The sequence below is a fragment of the Corvus hawaiiensis genome, chromosome 11 (genome assembly GCF_020740725.1).
Source record: "Corvus hawaiiensis isolate bCorHaw1 chromosome 11, bCorHaw1.pri.cur, whole genome shotgun sequence".
NCBI classification, from domain to species: Eukaryota; Metazoa; Chordata; class Aves; order Passeriformes; family Corvidae; genus Corvus; species Corvus hawaiiensis.
Window position 1 is genome coordinate 8445495 of NC_063223.1, and position 18393 is coordinate 8463887.

The following is an 18393-nucleotide window of genomic DNA, read 5'->3' on the forward strand; positions in this document are numbered from 1 at the left end:
CTGCAATTGCAGAGTGTGGTTCCTGTCCACCTCCAATTGCAGATTTAATCAAGGGCAGCCCAAGTATTTCATTGAGTCATGAAAGTGATATTGAAATCATAAAAAAGAGCAAAGTTACATGCACTGCTTTACAGCTGATAAGAACGACTGACTGGCAATTTCATTGCCATGATTATCAGCTGCCACAATAAACAAGCAGCTACTTCATTTATTATTCTACTCCATACTCAGCTCTGGCTGAAACCCAGACCCAGTTATTTCACACCAGCCTATTCTCAGGGCTTTTTCCCTGATGCCCATAGAGAGTTTTCATAGGTAATCTTCTGATTTCTGGGTAGGAGCCCCTTAGGCTCTACATATTACTTGTCTGCCTAAACAAACATTTGGAAACGTGATCAGAAAGCAAATCTGTGGATGGTGCTCATGCAGATGGACACTGTGGTTGCTCTCCCCCTACTCTGGCCCAGAGTGGAGATTTCTGGCTGTTGTAAGAGCTTATTCCTGCTCTTACAACACACCGTGCCGCAGGGGCTGGTGCAGGATCACTCACCTGCACCGTATGTCGTGGCCAGCATGATGGAGGAGACCCACGCGATCTCGCTATAGGACGTGCCAAAGAAATCCTGGATTTCTTTGAAGAAGATGGCCAAGCCTTTGGGGAAGGCGTAGGCAAAGCCGATGGAGACAAAGGCGCCGAAAAGCACCACCCACCCCCAGCCGCCATCCGGCGGGCCGGGGGCTCGCCCTGCCTCCGCGGGGGCCGGCATGGCCGGGTGGGCCCACGCTCCTCAGGGAGCCCTGGAATACAAAGGGCAGAGTTGCGGGGTCGGTCCCAGGGTGCAGCTCCCTTGGACCCCCTCGTCCCAGGATACTGCTCCCCAGATCCCCAGCCAGGAGATTCTGCTCCCCTGGACCCCCAGTCCCAGAATGCTGCTCCCTTGGACCTTTAGTCTTAGGATGCTACTTGTCCCGACCTCAGTGTTGGGGTGTTGCTCCCTAGATCCCCAGTCCCGGCATGCTGCTCTCCCGGACCCTATCCTGCAGCGCAGCATCGCCCCAACACACCTTCATTCTAGTGGGTCCCGCCTAGTGTGGAGCCCACCCGAGCCCCCTGCATGGCCACTGAACGCAAAGAGCCCCAGCCGCCGGCAGCTGTGCCGGGGCAGCGGGACAGGGCAGAAACGCCACGTGGAAGTGGGGAAAACCAGAAACAGCGGCTCCAACCCGCTGCTCCGCCCCCCCGATGCCTGCCGAGCTCCCGGGACACGCGTGGGACACGGGACCCCGCACACCCCGCGGCAGGACCCACCTGCGGAGCGCGGCGCTGGCGCGGCTCTGGCCCCGCGGGACGGGACGGGACGGGACGGGACGGGACGGGACGGGACGGGACGGGACGGGACGGGACGGCGGAGCAGCCGCACCGCCCCAGGCGGGACCCGCCCGCCCCGGCCCAGGGGACACGCTCCAAACACCCACGGGAATCACATCCCTTACTCCAGCACCCTGTCCCCTCGTGTTCGCCCGCCCCCAGCCGAGGCAGCAGCACCAGCCACCCCGCGGGCATTAATGAAACCACCCTCAGTTACTTAAACGCAAATTGTTCTTTTTTATTTCCCCTGTGTTTCCACCTGCATCCCCTCCTCTTTTCTCCTCCATACCAAGTTGCAGGCTGCTCTCCTGCCCCTGGACCACATCGTCGTTATAAAAAAAAAGGAGAGTGATTTTTCACACGGGTGGATGCTGATAGGACAAGAGGGAACAGTTTTAAACGGCAAGAGGGGAGGTTTAGATTAGATGTTGGGAGAAAATTCTTCACTACAAGTGTGATGAGGCACTGGCACAGGTTGCCCAGAGAAGCTGTGGATGCCCCATCCCTGGAAGTGTTCAAAGACAGGTTGGATGGGGCTTGGAGCAACCTGGGATAGAGGAAGGTGGCAGTGGGATTAGAACAGGATGGGTTCTAAAGTCCCATCCAACCCAATTCAGAATTCTATGATTCTGTGATCATTGTAGATTTCTGCCCCCTGTTCATGTCCACCAGTTTGCTGTGTATTCTAGTATTTACATGGAGCTCTGGCTGGGAAAACATTAAGCAGTGTTTGCTCTGGCTGGGAAGGTCCAGTTTCACCACAAACATTGTGTCTTACTCAACCTTGCCTCCCCCTGGCTTAACTAACAGCCCCGTGTGTGTCCCATTTTTCTACATGCACGATGAAGCAACTGAGAGGGGGAAAAAATCAGGGCCTTGCTCTGCAGCTTACCTGGCACAGTTAATCTGGAGCTTTAAAATCTCGTCAAAACTGTAAGATATTTTGTTACTGCCCTTTCTTTCTTCCTATGAAACTGAGTAAACTCAAAATGACCAGAAACCTTTACTCTCATCTGTGGGATCACAGTGTGATGACTTGGAGAGTTTTATTTTGGTACAGCCTTGACCCACTTTATGGGCTGTGAAGATACCAGCATTCAGTTATTTCAGCAGCTGCTTTCTGTGTTCTGTTAAAAATCAAAAACAAGACCAAAACAAAATAAACACACTCAAGATTGAACTTGGCACATCCCTAGCAGCAGCATGGAAGGTGGGAGGACACACAGAAAGCTCAGGGAGCAGAGGGATGAAGAAGCAAATACAACTCCAGCCATGGAAGCAGTGACAACTCTCAGCTGGAAGATGAGAATTTCCTTCTCCAGAACTACTAAATTGTGTGTTGTGCTAAAAGCAGCCAACCCCAGCAGGGCACCTCTGGGTAAACTTTCACACAAACTCGTGGCAAACTCAGAACTGGAGCAGGAAACCAGTTGCAGCAGGTGATATTGGGGGCAAACAAATGATTTCTAAAGATGTCTAAATGTGATAAGTTTTTGCACTGCTGTTGCTGCTCTGAAGAGAAGCTCACAAGCAAATCAGAACAGCCCGAGGGCAGGGGGTGGGTCTGACACTGGAAATCCTGGGCTCACTAGGTCAAAAAGGCCTCGCTAGCGATTTAGGGAGTCTTGGGCTCAGCTCACAGCAGCTGCCTGTGGCAGTGCTCCCCCTCCATGTCGGCACCACAGACTCTCCCCCGGGACCAGGCTCTGCTTTTTCATCCACTGACAGCAGACACTTTCTAGAGGGCAGGTTTTTTAATTTGCTGGCAAGCAGCAACAAAATTGATTAAAATTGCAAAACACCTTTTCAAATGACTCGTTTCCCTATCACAGCACTCCATGTAAATAAGTGACTGCTGTTGTAATTCCCAGAGCTCTGCTCCAGAGCTGTTGAAAGAAGAGGGGTACGCCGGGAACAGGGGCCAGGAGCCAAGCAGAATCTGAAACTCTTCCTCTCTCCCCGTTTCCCAGTCTTCACAAAGCTTTCTGTGACAGTTCCCAGGTCATGACTTCTTAATCAAGTGAACTAATAACCATCACTTAATGAAGTCCAAGATTTGATGAACAATATTTAAAATCATAGAACCACTGAATGATTTGGGAGGGCAGGGACACCTTCCACCAGACCAGGTTGTTCCAAGACCCATCCAACCTGGCCTTGAACATTTTCTGGGATGGGGCAGCCACAGCATCCCTGGGGAACCTGCATCAGTGCCTCACCACCCATATAGTGAAGCACATAAGTTCCTCCCTCCAAAAGTGACTAATGAGGACAACTTGAGTGTTTTTTCTTGTCTTGGAAAAAGAAAAAAAAAAACAGGGTGGGGGGGAAAAACGCTGGGCTCCCTCAAGAATTGAAAACATTTCTATTTATTTTCAGTGAACCACTTTGGTATTTGGAAATAATTTTATTCAAAGCATTTTATGCAAAGCCTTATATGGCAGCCAAAGGTAAGAGCTACGGCTCTGTAACTCCAACAGAGTTTTTTCTTCATTGAGTCTTTTCAAGTCAACTAAAGTCTTCAGAAATTACTTCCACATAAAATAAAAAAATCCATACCTAGCTCTGCTACATGAAAACAGCATCTGGTAAGTGCCAAAAGAGGTACCTCTGCACTTCGTTGAAGGGTCTTTAATGGCACACCCCATTTCTTAAAACTGCTCTACTGTCATGTTCCATTTGCTCATAAAATACAGCAGCAGTGAAATCCAATCCATAACCACAGTTAAAATGGAGCTCCTGAATTAATGAATGAGAATATAGGCAGCAATTTTCTGCAAATCCAAAGGGCTGGACCCATACAATACCATCACTGGAAGATGAGAATTCCCTTCTCCAGAAATACTAAATCGGGTGCCATTCTAAAGAATGGCCCCTGCAGTTGCCTTGTGTGACCTGTCTTAGGAAGGAGACATCCCAGTCCTCAAAAAATAGGCCCATATATTTATGTTCCTAATGAAATTCTTAACTTTTTCCAAGGGATCGCTCCATACAGATACAGATTAGTACTTGAGAGTAGAGTTCAAGTCACCAAAATTCTTGGTGCTGGACCCCAACCAGATGCCACCACAAAATGCCAGCTGGGGTGTGGAAGGTATCTTACACTGGGGGACAAAGCACCACTCCTCTTCCCAACGAGCACAGAATTACCCTTATACCCTGTGTTCTCCCCACCACTGAGCACACAGGCTGATAAAACACATTCCTCAGTGTTTAGCCATAAGACTCCATCATTCAAGCATTTACCACTAATATTTTCATGCCTGAGTTTTTAATTAAAGGCAACCTAACTCTGGCTGGTGGCTCCTAGGGCACTGAGCAGCAGGAGGGGTGCAGGCAGCACCCCACCAACATATTCCAAGTGGCATGTGTTGGTCAGACACGGTCAATCCACAGCCCCTGACATCTCTGTGGCTATTTGGGAGGGGGGACCTTTAATTTCCATGCAGCCTCTTTGCTGCTGAGTGAGATGTTCTGCTGCAGGCAGAGCCACCAGCCCCTCACCCCCCTGCACCTGGTGATGGGGTGACACTGCACAGAGCCAAGTGACATCAGTGTTGGCACTGAAACCACCTGGGACGCTGGCAGAGCCTCCTGGCTTTGTTTTTCACTGAGTAATGTTTTACAAGGGGGTCAAGGAGAGGTCAAAATATAAAGTTATGAAATGTCAAACTTGCTTTTTGCTAAACCCCGGTATTAATAGCATGAACTCCAGACAGGCAGAGGGATTCGTGACATGAAATAAGTCTCTCCAGAGCCAGGAAACCTCTCAGACAGCCCCAGCCCTGTGTCTATGCCATCAAACCAGACAGGTACATGAAGCATCACTGCGGGATGTGCTGGTTTCCTGGAGAAAACAGAATAAACCAAGCAGTAACATCACTTCTTCTGTTTTTCTCTTGTTGCAGGAGTTTAATCAGCAGCTCAAACCAAAACATTCTTGTTGGTAAAAAGATGGTGACAATCTAGATCTAATAACTGGAATGTTTTCACTGGGGAATTAAAACTAATTATTCCTTTGCTATTGCATCTTTGTCTCATTTACATTTTAATCCCAGAAGGAACTTCCTCTGTTATATTTGGAAAATGACTGCATAGAAATGGAAAAACAACACGGTTGAAGTACTCGGAGATGCATCAAGAATTTACCTATTAACTTTTATGGCAGAAGTCTGGTTATGCCAAGTGCTAAATGGTTGAAAATGAGTAGAAATACTGTGGTTTTTTCCAACCACTGCTGAATGCAGAGCCTGAAGGCATTTAAGATTGTGCACACAAAGGCAAACAAACAGCTGGGGCAGGAGGTTGTGTTGAAGGTGTAATTACACATTAGCCAGAGCAGAGCAGGTCACTCTTTCATTTGTACTGGAAGTAAGGGGGACTCCAGTGGTGACACTGTGCGCCGAGGGAAACCTCTGCCTTCCCCACCCTGTGGCTCTCCAGTTCCAGACTCAAGCCTTGCTGTCCTTGCTGTGAGGTTTTACCGCAGGATAACGAGTCCCTACATTTTTTACAAGGTAAACTTGTAGTGAATAAAGACTCTTTAGTGTTGTTAAAGCAAAATCACTGTGGTATCCCACCTTATCCCAGTCGGTCTTACCCACTTAGCCTGCCTGTGATTTCCAGTGGAAATATTCTTGTGAGAGTTTCCTTACTCCCTTCAGTGAAAAGGAACCAGGTTAGCAAAGATCTGCAGCTTATACTGCCAAAACTAATCCTATGAATTATGACACATCCAGCCCCTCCACAAGCACCATCTCCAAGGCATGGCCCTCAGCAGCTGTGGCACATCTGGGTCCAGAAAACCACTGCTGTCTCCAGCTCATCTCCAAGTAAACTCTCAAGTAGTTGTCAACAGGGCAGAAAAAGGATCAGCTGCCACAAGGCTGCCTGAATAACACTTCACCAAGTTGGAGAGCTTTAGATCTCATTAAACCCTCATGAGGATTGAGAGAGGAGAGATGTTGCAGGATCACCATTAAGAGTGATTCCCACTGCAGAGCAGCAAAATCCTGGAATTGCACAATGTTGGCTGAGCCTGAATTGAGGGTCAGTGGCCTGGGGACAGGTGGGTGGCACACCAGTTTACAAACAATCTCTGGAACACCATTGTTTGCAGATCATAGTACTCCTTGTCATTACGTAACACAGGTATTTTCAAAAAAAATTAACACCACCTCACCCAAGTTTTAAGATAATGGAGGGATAGTCAATTACAGGTACAGAAAAAACATCATAAAGCAGCAGCTGGGGCTTTGTTATGGGTTTTGGTTCCCCACCAAATAAAATTGTGACATGTGATTGTAACTCCATAAAGGCATCTCCTCTTGACATGAGTTTTCCCAAGAAATCTTTCTCTAGGACTGCAGTGTTCTGGGAGCAGGTACTGCTGTTTGCTGTGTGTATGTAGGACACCTTTGATCTGCTTCAAGGACAAGGATGCTCTGAGCAGGAGCCAGTCTCAGCTGGCACCGCACTGTGCTTGCCACCAGCGAGGCTCTGGGCACTGTAAGAGAGCAGGTGGGAAGCAGGACAACAGGATCAAGTCTGCAGCTACTTGGAACACAACCAGCTCCTCTTGGTGGGGCGAAGGAAAGCCAGGAAGTTCCTCATTACCCTTCAAATTTGGTAAAACGCTGGGATATGGAAATAAGAGACAGAAACAAACCTGGGAGGAGTTGAGTGCACAGATCACACAGTGCAGAGAGCTGTGTGTAACATCCCTGTGCCCTTAACACAGGGTGATGCAATGCACAGGATTGCTGGGGCAAACTCAGCCGGGCTCCTGGGCCTGAATTCTCTGGGTTGTTTTGCCCTTCTGGCTGACCACTGTCCAGCAGATCAAGCACAATGCTTTAGCATTAACTTTCAAGGTCTTACACAGAGAGAGCTTAAGGAACTTATTGAACTTTTGACATTGTACATCCCTGTTACCCCACAAGATCAAAAAGAGGAGACTTTTTGGTCCAAGTGTAGTATTTACTCAAGCCTGCTGTAATCCCAGGTTTACAGACTGACCTAGAGCCCCCTAAGTTCCACACAAAGGACTCCTTGTAAGACATGCTTTAAAGATGCACCTGTTATCTAGGTAAGGTTTACAGGGTGCTCCATTACGTCACATTCCTGAAGACCTTTGGGGAAGCCCCCTTTCCCAAAATGCTTAGGGCTGAAATTTGCCAGGCTTCTAGCGCTACAGTTCAGCACATCAAACTCAGCAGCTGAAAGATGAAATCCTGGCTCCACTAAAGGTGATGGCAAGATGCCTGATGACTTCAGTGCAGCCCAGGCTTCACCCAAAATGATATTAAGTGTTTGTTGAAGCTTTCTTTTTTTTCCTATTTGCTCTAGTGCAGGCTGTCCTAAACAACTGCTTTATATACAGTTAGCTGCAGCTTTTCTGAATTTTGTGAAATAAAATATGAGGTTTGAAGGGATCCCCTGCATTCCTTCAACCACTTTGGGCAGGCTTTGTTGGTGCCTTCCTCCTTCCTCAAACACAGCATGCAGCCTCACTGGATGCTACAGAATTGCTGTAGACTTATGCTGCTGTAGCTGAAAGGAAGATCAAACTGAGTATTCAATTACTTGTGCTCTCAAAGATATTTATTCCCCGAGATGAAACTCCTAAATGTGTTCTTATTGCCATTCCATCTTCTATTATTATTATTAGCATGCTGCTGCTTTCAGACCTATGGAGATGTCAACACCAGTTACTGGCAGCAAAACTGAAAGATGAGAGCATGACAGGGAAATGTTCAGAATTATGAATCATGTGCAAGAACAGACGAGACACTTGATCTTCCTTAATTCTAGGAGAGTACACAGGGATTTTTTCCTCAGATTTATGTTTTTCCAAGATCTATTTCAGATGCTGCAGTGATTTAAAAGCTGAGTGAGGTGAAGAGCAACAGGTACTGTCTGGGAGACAAACCCCCAGAGAGGAAAGGTGCTCTTGGAGCAATGAGCACAGGTGTTTGTGAAGAGACAGGACATCCCTACCAGCATTGAGTTCTTGGCCCAGAGTCTGTGTGAATATAAATGCAATGCTGAAAAGGAAAAGTCAACTTGCTTCACAGCATCTCTTATTACCCTGCTTGTGCTGCACCCTCCTGTTGTTACAGGTGGTATCTGGGAAAGTCAGGCACTTGCACACATGGCTGTAGTTTATAATAACAGCTCTGCAGCAATATGATTTCATAAAAGTCTGTATTTAAAGATGGGAAGATCAGTGATGAAAGCCACAAGTCTCATCCTGTAACGGCTTCTTCCCCCATCAATACCACAGACAGTTCCCTTGCTGTCGTCTCCTCTGTATTTCCATTTGGATGTCAAGGGCCCTCACTCAGGGAATGTGGAGAATAAAAAGCCAGAAGTCCCAACAACTCTGAGACACATCCAATATCTGGTGCTCAGTTTCAGACATCCAGCTTCCAGAGGGCCCTCAACAGCCACCCTGAGGAAATGAACCCTCTAAATGACTCTCTCTTCAGTCTGTGGCTCTGACTCTGTCAGCCCTCCTCAGCTCTTGACACAAAAAACACCAGAGCCAAACCGCAGCCAGAGGATACACAGCCATTGTTTCAAGCGAAAAATCAGTGTTACTCCCCCTGGAAGTGACCCCTTCTGTCCATCTGCACCAGAGGGCAAAGCCCAAAGATCCCAGCAAATCTGCCTCACTGATGGTCTTACCCACTCCAGCCAGACCTGAAAAGGCTCTTTCTGCAAGCAGCTCATCCCTCACACCTCTCTGATCACATACATCTCCTTCACCTTAATCCATCCCACACCAGCTCTTTTTTTTATTGCCATGTAAAACCAGTTCCTAAAGTACATGAGTGTGTAAGACTTCTGTACACAGGGTGTACCCCTGATCTCTGCAATGAGTGACTGAGGGAGCCTCCAAACCACCCTGTCCTGAAGGTGAGAGGGTACCAAGAAGATCCCTCCATCTACAAAATTTTTTGTAATACTCTTGCCCAAAGAGTGTGAGTGACTTGTTTTAGGAGAATACAAGTTTGGGTAGGTGTGAGTTGGGTGGCTATTCTTGTGCCCTTAAGTGTTAATCCTTTTACTTTCACCCTTGCAAAACAAGCTAAGATCCACCAGGATCTGCTAAGAGCCCAGGAATAGCTGCCAGCAGCTGCACCTCACAGGCATCAGCAGCCTAAAACCAGATGGTTTCTACTAACCATTAACAGCAAGATTAACCAGCTACTCAGATCCAAGGGGCAGACTGATAACCTGGCTTCAGTATCTGAGGGAAACATCCCTCGAGGGGGAAGATCCACCTGATGGTTTCATTATGAGGACGACAGATACCTTCCCACAACAGCGACTTTTGCAGCCAATGTTCAAGTACCCAGTGAACATTTTAATTTAAGAAACTGGTGTATGTATTTGTTCTTTTAGAAAGATTCTGCAAAGAAAAGCCTAAAACATCATCCCTTACTCAGTTGAAACAAGATTTTTAGCAACAGATTTAGGGAAAAACATATTTCAATGCTATCTCAAGATATGAGTGCACATATTCCACGTCTGTACGTCAGCAAAACTTGGGCTTTGAGTTTCAGTGGCTTCTCTGCAATCATGAGTACAAGTAGCACATTTTTGTTTCAAGAGGAAAGACAAGAATAGGAACAGAAAAAAAGATTAAATTTACTGAAATAACTGCCCACACTCAAATAATTCCAAGCCTCCACTCACCCATGCATAGCAAGATTTCTGATGAAATAATAATTGATGACTTCATATATGTTGGCAATATAAAAATCAGTTTCCTCAGTTTTGCCCATGTATATCATCAGAAAACAGAAAGCCAGACTTAGAGTAAGCACTTGCCAAGAACTTTCTCAAAGAAATACATTCTCCCCTTTTGGTGTAGAGATCAGATCTCCTCTTTCCAAAGGAGATACAGCCTTGCTTCACTTACCTCCTCCATAGGTGGTAGCACACATGATGGATGTTGTCCAGGCAATCTGGCTGTAGGAGATGCTGAAAACAGCTTGGATCTCTTTAAAGTAGATTGTGAAAGCTTTAGGAAAGGTAAATGCAAACCCGATTGTGATGGAGGCTCCAAACACCACTGCCCAGCCCCATCCACCATCGGGGGGGACATAGCCCAGGTCTGAAAGGACTGGAGGAGACATGGTCAGAGCAGATTCCAGAGCAAACCCTGCTTCCCGATGTCCTGCAGAGCAGAGGAGATGTGTGTTGTACAGAATATGCATAACATGTTGTCAGGCATCATTTTAAAGCAAAATAAAATAATTTAGAGGTACAGAGAATCACCCACTCTTAAAGCCTTAATCCTTTTTCTGCCTTTTAACAGTTCTATTGTTCAATTCTAACACAACCAAGATCACTCTTCCCTCTCCAGTAACCCTGTCCAGCTCTTCCACCTGTATTTTAAATACATACCCTCAAAATACTTCTATGGCCTCCATGTCCAGGAACAGACCTCAGTTCCAGATGAAGTCAATGCATCCACTTTCTGTTCTCTCCCACATCCAGCCTGTGGCTCTGTGTCCACCTCAGGAGATGGCTTCTGGAGGTGACTCCTGTCACAGTCCCTCTGGAGAGAACCCGGTGCTGTGGCTGTACCTTTTTTAGGGTGAATCCTTCATTGTGTACTTCTCAGGTGTGGGTGGAAGTCCTCATGATTTCAGGTTATTCCTGCTCAAAAGAGTAATCCCCATGATGTAAACAGCAGGTGATCAGCCCCACAGTGGGCCCAGCTCCCCTGTTCTGCAGGGGGACAGGGCTCTTTTGGCTGTTGCTTCCCTCAAACCAACAGCCAAACTGAGCAACTGCTTGCAAAGGGGCTGAAGTTTCTTCCTTCTTAGGGGCAGCAATTCCACTTGTGCCTGATGCCTGCCAGGTTACCAGATTATGCTCAGGAACAACACAGATCAAAGAGGGCATTCACTCATTTGCATTCTTCCCATTTTCCCTGGTCATTAAAATAAAATGGGGATAAAAGGAAAAGTAAGTAAAACATACATTTCTTTTCTATGAGTCTTTTGGATACATCAGGGATGAGTTTTGGAATCTCTTTGCTAAACAGCCAGACCTCCATTGAAATCATTCAGTCCTGTCCTGAAAGGTAATGTCCGATTTTTGTTCTTGCCATAGCCTTTCTTCACTGTCTTTGTTGCTAGAGTCCGAGACCATTCATCTCCATTTATTTTTAATTAAAGGAAGTTCATGTACGCCCATGTTCAGTGCTCTAACCACTGCTGGTTCTGGAGGCCCTCAGAGGGTGAGAGGGAGAGGATCACCACACACCTCCTCCATCCTCACCCTCATCCCTTGGCATCCACTCCCTGCCTCTATGGGTGAGGAGGTATGGTCAGAGCCAGTCTAACAGGACAGAGACTGTCCCACACATGGCTCCAAGCTTTGATCCACTAAGACCTAGGAGAGGATTCACTGCCGTTTACACAGAACCACAGAATGGTTTGGGTTGGAAGGGACCTTAAAGGTCATCCAGCTCCAACCCCTTGCCAAGAATTTCACTGGTACATGAGAGGAACTTGACTGTAAGTGGAAAAAATACTAGCCCAAAATGTTATATTTAATAAATCCAGTCTTTAAGAACTCTAATTCCTATCTTGATAATATCCAGGATGGCAAGTTGTTGGGTTTCCTGACATTTCTTTGCTGCATCAGGAGATGACCAACTAAGTCTTTTGGAGTAAAATGATAAATAATAAGGAAAATGCCCCGTTACACTATGAGGAATGCTATGTTTTAATTTCAGGATCAAGCAAGATTGTACTTGCAAGTTTCCCTTGCTCTGGTAATAAAGTGGTCTGACAGATATTCGTGAAATATTATTTTTCCATTACAGGTATCCACAGTATATGGAACATTCTGATGCAGTCTATTATACCTATCACTTAAGTCTTTCCATAAAAAGAAATAATTTTCTTTTAGAATTACATTAACTCTACTTCACTACTGTAAGGTGAGATTTTAAAAGGAAAACCTAAGTTAAAAAGTAATAGTGGTGATGTTGGAATGCCTGTCTGTTGATGTTTAAGGGATTTTATTACTCATCAAATTGCACTTCATTTCACTGCTTCTTTCATTAATGGTTATTCTACCCAAATTTAGGCCACTCAAATATTATGGAGAATACCAAGATCCCAAAAATATTGACATATACTAGTGGTACTGAAATTAGGCAAAATAAAACTGATTAAGGGGTGGTTATACTGAGGACACATTTCCTTATTTAACATTACATTTGGTATTCACAAATATATTGTTTCACAGTCTACCAAAATTTAGGATATGCAAAATTCTCAGGCCCCTCAAATACAAATTTTTTTGTTAGTCCTTTAAAAAAGGTTGAGCCTGAACTTTACACATAGGATTAAAAAGAAAGGTTATTTTTTATTACTATCATTCTAAAACTGTGACTAATTATACACCACCTTTAGAAGTCTTACATGATGAATATATTTGTGCATTTCATTTGATTTGATGTTTAATGAGAGATATATTGAGAAGACATTATCATAAAATCAGATTACGGTATCAGATCCTTGTCCATCTTTTCTCTATCAAGGCAAATTCTTACATAATACAGAAAACCAAAGAGAGGAACCAAAGTTAAATGAAAAGGCAGTGTACAGTCAAAAATAAAAATCACACCAGCTGAATCTTACTTCCCCAACTGTAAAACAAGGCTTCCAGAGGAAGATTTAAGGGAATCCAATTTGGGGATTATAAAATTTGGGGTTATTTTTAGAGAGTTCAATAGCTTGAGCAATCAGCAGATGGTGATGGATACAGTCCCAGTCTCCCATCATTTCTCCTGTGGCACGCTGCTTTCTGAGACTTCAGCACTAAGGAGGGCTCAGGACCATTCTCTCACAGGCATTACCCCTTCTGTTACCACCCTCTTAACCACATCTTTGCAGTTTTAAAGTGAGAGTTGTCTTTGTCTGGCACAAATTTACTTGTCAGCTCTCTCATTTTACCCCTATTTCCTTTTTGTGAAGTCAAACAAGTCTGGATGTCCCATTTCTCCACTTACCACTCCCTGTAGGCTTCCTGCTTTATTCCAGCTGGTTTATTTAGACTTACTCTTTAGACAGGTATCCTGGATTCTTTCTCCACTATTCTTTGGTCCTCTTTGGGAATCTTTCTAAGGCTACTGACAACAACTTGGAAATAAAGGAATTCCAGGTGTCTTGCACAATCAAGGCCCTTACATCTCAATCCAGTTGACATTTACCATCCTCTTTCCTTGATTATTGAATTGCTGTCTTTTGGAACCAACACATACAATCACAGTCTTCATTCTGTAACCCAGACCAACTGGGGACTTTTCTTGGACTATATAATTATTTTTCTACACCACTTGTTTTATTTGGTTGGGGCTGGTTTTTTGCACCATGATAAATGAAACCTGAGTCTAATGCGGCTTCACCTGCTGATCCAAGGGCTCCATGGAGCCAAGTTCCCCTCAACCCAAGCATGCCACCACACACACACACTCACTGACCACTGTCTGATGGGACTGCTCCCTCTCTGGCCAAGGCAGGCACCGCTCGGGCTCCCGTCCCTCAGTAATGCTGGCTGCTGGCTCCGCTGGGAGCGACCTGCTTGCTTTTAAAGCCATCTGCTGACCTCCTTCCCCCACCCCAGATGCTGCTGAGATCAAGGGTTGAGATCAGAGGCTCTACCCTCAGATGTAAAGCCTTTCTGTAACTTGGAACACCCTGTGCCACCTGTTACACCCAAAGGCTACTGTATCTCACATTAACTTCTCTGGGACAGGGGTGGCCCATCACCCACCAGGAACAAATCCAGGGCAAACTCTCCATTTGCAGTGCTTGGAATGCTGGCATCTCTCAGCTCCCTGTGGATGTTGATAAATTATTTGTCAGATATCGCTTTTCCTTGTACATATTAACTTATTCTTTCTTTTCAACATATTTTTGCAGGCTCTGCTCCCACTCTCCTCCAGGGAAATTTGCATATGGAAGTCTTTCCCCATCCTGCTACAGGCATTTTACCCTTCTGCCTGAAGTTCTCCTGCATGGCCTCTGGGTCACCCAAAATCCTGCGTCAGATAGATTTTGATCACCCAAGAAGTGAAGGGGTTGGCAAGCCACAACAGTACATAGCAAGGGGTAAATGTCACCCTGGAGTGAGGGGAAAAGATACAGAAAATTCCTGATTTTTTTTTTGCCAGGTACCAAGCAGTTGACTTGGACTATTAAACGAGCAATGTCCACAATGTGAGCCCATGCTTTGTAAAGGTTAATGTAACCCAATTTCAGGAGGAATGTTTCCACCAGACTTACGTTGCAAATCCCCATTTGGGGGATTTAAAACATTCCCCTGGCGCATTTATAATCCCAATGCTGCAATGCACTACTGAAGCACATTAAAAAAATAGGAAAAAAAACTGATTGTAGGTGGGCTGGGGAAATGTTTTTATCCAATCTGAGTAGAAAATTCATCAGAAAGGTAAATGGAGACAGAAAAATCATACATTCAAGTTAACTTTGCCAGTCAGCATCTCTTGTAGCCCGTATTTCCTGCCCTATAGCCACATGCAGTCATCCACACACTTTCATATGGCCCCAGCAGAAATATCTTCCTTGCGAGGACACAAGGAATGCCCAAACCCACACACAAGTTCCCATTTGCACTAGCACACAAGGCTGCAAATGGTGCTCTCCCAGCCAGCTCAATGTTCTTCTCACAACACAGGACACACAATGCACATCTCCCATTTAAAAGGATTTTCTACCAGGCAGTTGTAACAGCTTGATAGAAAAGTTTCCAGTGGTCAAAAGACAGCAAGAGAAACTCTGGGGAGAAATCCATCGAGGGCTATAAAACACAGAGATGTCACCTCTGGCATTGCAGATGGCAAATTGCTGGAGCTTGGGAAGTACTGACAGGCAGCTCCATGCTTGTCTCCCCAGGCACCCACCAGTAATTCCGAGTCAGGGAGAGAATTCCAATTGCACGTACCTTGGGCTGATCAATCATGTGGTCCAGCTCTTTCTGCCTCACCAGTCATGGCTCCTACCAGTTACTCCCTCTAAAAATGTTTTACAGCCAGAAATATAAACAAGCATATCTGGTGCTTTTTCTGTCTTCTAAAATTAGTAAATCCTTAAAGGTAGTTATAGGTGCTGTGGGGATTCATTACAGACAGCTGGAGGTGCATGTGGTCCTCTGTGCTCCACCCCATGGGAGGGCACCAGGAGCTGCCTGTCGAGGAGGCTGCAACCACACCAGACCTAGAGTTCATGGGAGTCATGTATTGCTAAAGGTGTAGTGTTGGAAGAATGCTATTGTAAAAAATATGGTATTGCAAAAGGTAGAGTTCCTTTAGATTTTCAGAATAAATTAACTTCTACACTTCCAAAAATGTACTTTGTATTTTGCTTGTGGATACTTAACAGTTCCCTTGGCACTGAGCCATTTGAGACTGGTGCTTTACCAAATCAAAACATGGATTTGCCTTTGTTAGATATTGTCTCTCCTTCCATCTCCATGTTAATAGCAATTGCCTCATTTATAATGGTTTTTGCTGATAGTTACTGGGCTGTGACCATTTTTAATGCACTTCAGACACAATAGCAATTCACGCTATTGAGACTGCTCTTCAAAATCACTTCAGAAAACCTTGGACAACCTCCCTTGTGGCTGAGATGGACAAAAGCAGAAGAAACTCTCCTTTACTATTTCATTGGCCCATGCAAAATTGAAATTTGAATGACTAATCCAATGACTCTTAACACTTCCTCTCCATATACTAGTTTTGATATAAAATATGGTACAACTTTTATTTAAGAAAAAAAAAATGTAAATTTGCAGAGTAAATACAATTTCAGCACTTAATTTATTGGCTGTTGGACAAGGTTAATTTGATATTCACCAAATATTCCTGCCCCTGAACTTTTCAGAATCTATAAAGAAATCTGTTAATGAAGGAATATTAACTGAATCAAACTGGAAGGGTTTAAGGTAATTTAAAACATCTCTGCGATCTTTTTCTGAAACTGATGTGTCATATACTGTCTTGACTTCAAAATAATTAATCCAATGGAATTTAGAACTCAGTTTATAGATAAGCAAAAAATAGAGATGTATCAAGTAAAAGGACCAAAAGTTGGCACAAAGTGAGCATACAGTTCACACTTCTCACACTTGGGCTGGATGTTGCCAGCACTGTGTGGCAGTGAGGGCTGCAAAGCACAGCTCTGCAGATCTAAGGAGATATGGGAACACAGAGGGCATTCCTTAAATAGATATATTTGGTACTGTTTTGGTTGATGTTTTACGGGTATGTTATCATTGCTAGCACTCAGTGACACTTAAAGGTCTAAATAAGCACATACCATCTGTAAATTGTGGAGCTGATCTGTTAAAAGACAGCAGCTTGAGGTTATTTGGGCACAACCTTCAGTCCTGTTATCCTGGCATGGCTTTGGGGCCAGGCTATGCCTTGGCCCACAGCCACAGAAAGAGGGAGGGCAGAGGAGAAACCTGTGACTCACTTGTATGAGTTACACAGAGGTCCTACCATGCTGGGAAGGCCTCCCCATCACCCAGGTACTACAAAGAGTAGGGCATCATGCTTTACCTACTTCCCTTTTGTTCCTCTTCAGGCAGACCTAGGCCTTCTTCACCCAAAGCTTGTGACATGCAGGAATCCACCTAATCCTTCAAAAACAGCCAAACCCAGCCAAATGTTCTCCAAGTGGGGGGTTTTAGCACTTTTTCCATGAGGAAACACAATATTCAGGGTTTTGTACATGTGCTCAATCACTCTCAATGTCTGCTCACCGCCTGCCCCCCTCCCCTCCCCAGCTTCTCAGGTGGTAGATGCTTTAAATTGCATTTAGTAGAGGGCCAAAAGCTTTCAAAGACAGAGTCTGTACAGGATTTGTGTCCTATTGGCTAAAAACAAAAAGAGACCCCCACCAGCACCTTCTGAAAGGGAAAGCTGACAAACGCCTTTGTTGTGCTTCAGAAATTCCACTTGGAGAGATGTTAGAAATCAGTTGGTTTTGCTGCTCCTACTTGTTAAGAAGTAACTTGATCACAGCATCCTTGTTAAAGTTAATAAATACCTGCCTCTTGCAGCGGATATTTGCATCATTATTTACGTAAAACACAAACACAAAAATCAGCAGTGAGGCACAGGGGACCTTAGTGAGATATTAAGAAAACGGGGGAGGTTCCAGCTTTGTTGGTCTCACTCTTCCACCTTTGAGAGGCCCAGAGAGGAGAACATGCTGCAAAGAGATAAGGAGAAAGCAACAGCTGGATGGATATTTCCCCGCCTATTGGCTGCACACAAGTGCCAAACTAAGATACTCCCCTGCATGCAGCATGTACTTCACAGCTTTGGGGCACAAACACAGTGGATAAGTTCATTTAAGTAATGCTACTTCATTTAAGGGGGTGTGCAGGGCGTTGTGTGTTCCTGTCCTTCAGCAGCAGATGCTTCCAAAATAACACAACTCACTTCCAAAAGGATGCCTGAAAGGAAAAACATGCCCAGCAAATAATTCCACCCCCAGCCTGCAGACAGAAAGAATTTCTCAAGGGCCCAGCTACTTCTCTCTTCAAAAAAATACATTGGAATTTACTTTAGTATTCAAAGAAGAAAAATCCTTATTGACGCTTAAAAGAGTGTAATCATCTGCAGACCTGTGGCTCCCCACCTCCCTCAGTTAGCTGCTCATGCTCCTTGCACCCAAGTAGGTTAACCTGACCTTGCAAAGAGATCTCATCCACCTCTGTTATAGCATTGGCATTGTAACACATGCAACTTTGAAAGGATTTCATAAGACCTCCACGGGAACTTGGGGCACTGGGGGACAACCCATGTATCTGTTCCTTGCCATGACAGCAGAAGAGAAATTAGGGAATCAAAGAACATGTCTGGAACACTCCTGTCCCTCTTTTGTTCTGACCCTGCTTCCATCTTCCGTGTGTTTCCTGCTTATGCAGGAACTGAATTCCTTTTTTACACACACAGG

General features: G+C 45.1%; 1 protein-coding gene across 2 annotated transcripts in view; it reads right to left on the reverse strand.

The window, feature by feature from the left end:
* Positions 1–11170, reverse strand: part of LOC125331786 (monocarboxylate transporter 2-like) — a 35320-nt gene extending 24150 nt beyond the window's left edge. Inside the window, exons 1-2 of one of the 2 annotated variants that reach the window (XM_048316158.1) lie at positions 10787–11170; positions 10299–10556 (exon numbers count right to left, since the gene is read on the reverse strand). In XM_048316158.1, the coding sequence (XP_048172115.1) occupies positions 10299–10515 (217 nt within the window). In that variant the 5' untranslated portion in view covers positions 10516–10556; positions 10787–11170. Of the gene's footprint in view, positions 1–550; positions 799–1309; positions 1415–10298; positions 10557–10786 lie in introns of those variants that run through there. The other variant, XM_048316157.1, reaches the window with a different exon arrangement.
* Positions 11171–18393: the final 7223 nt, after the last annotated feature.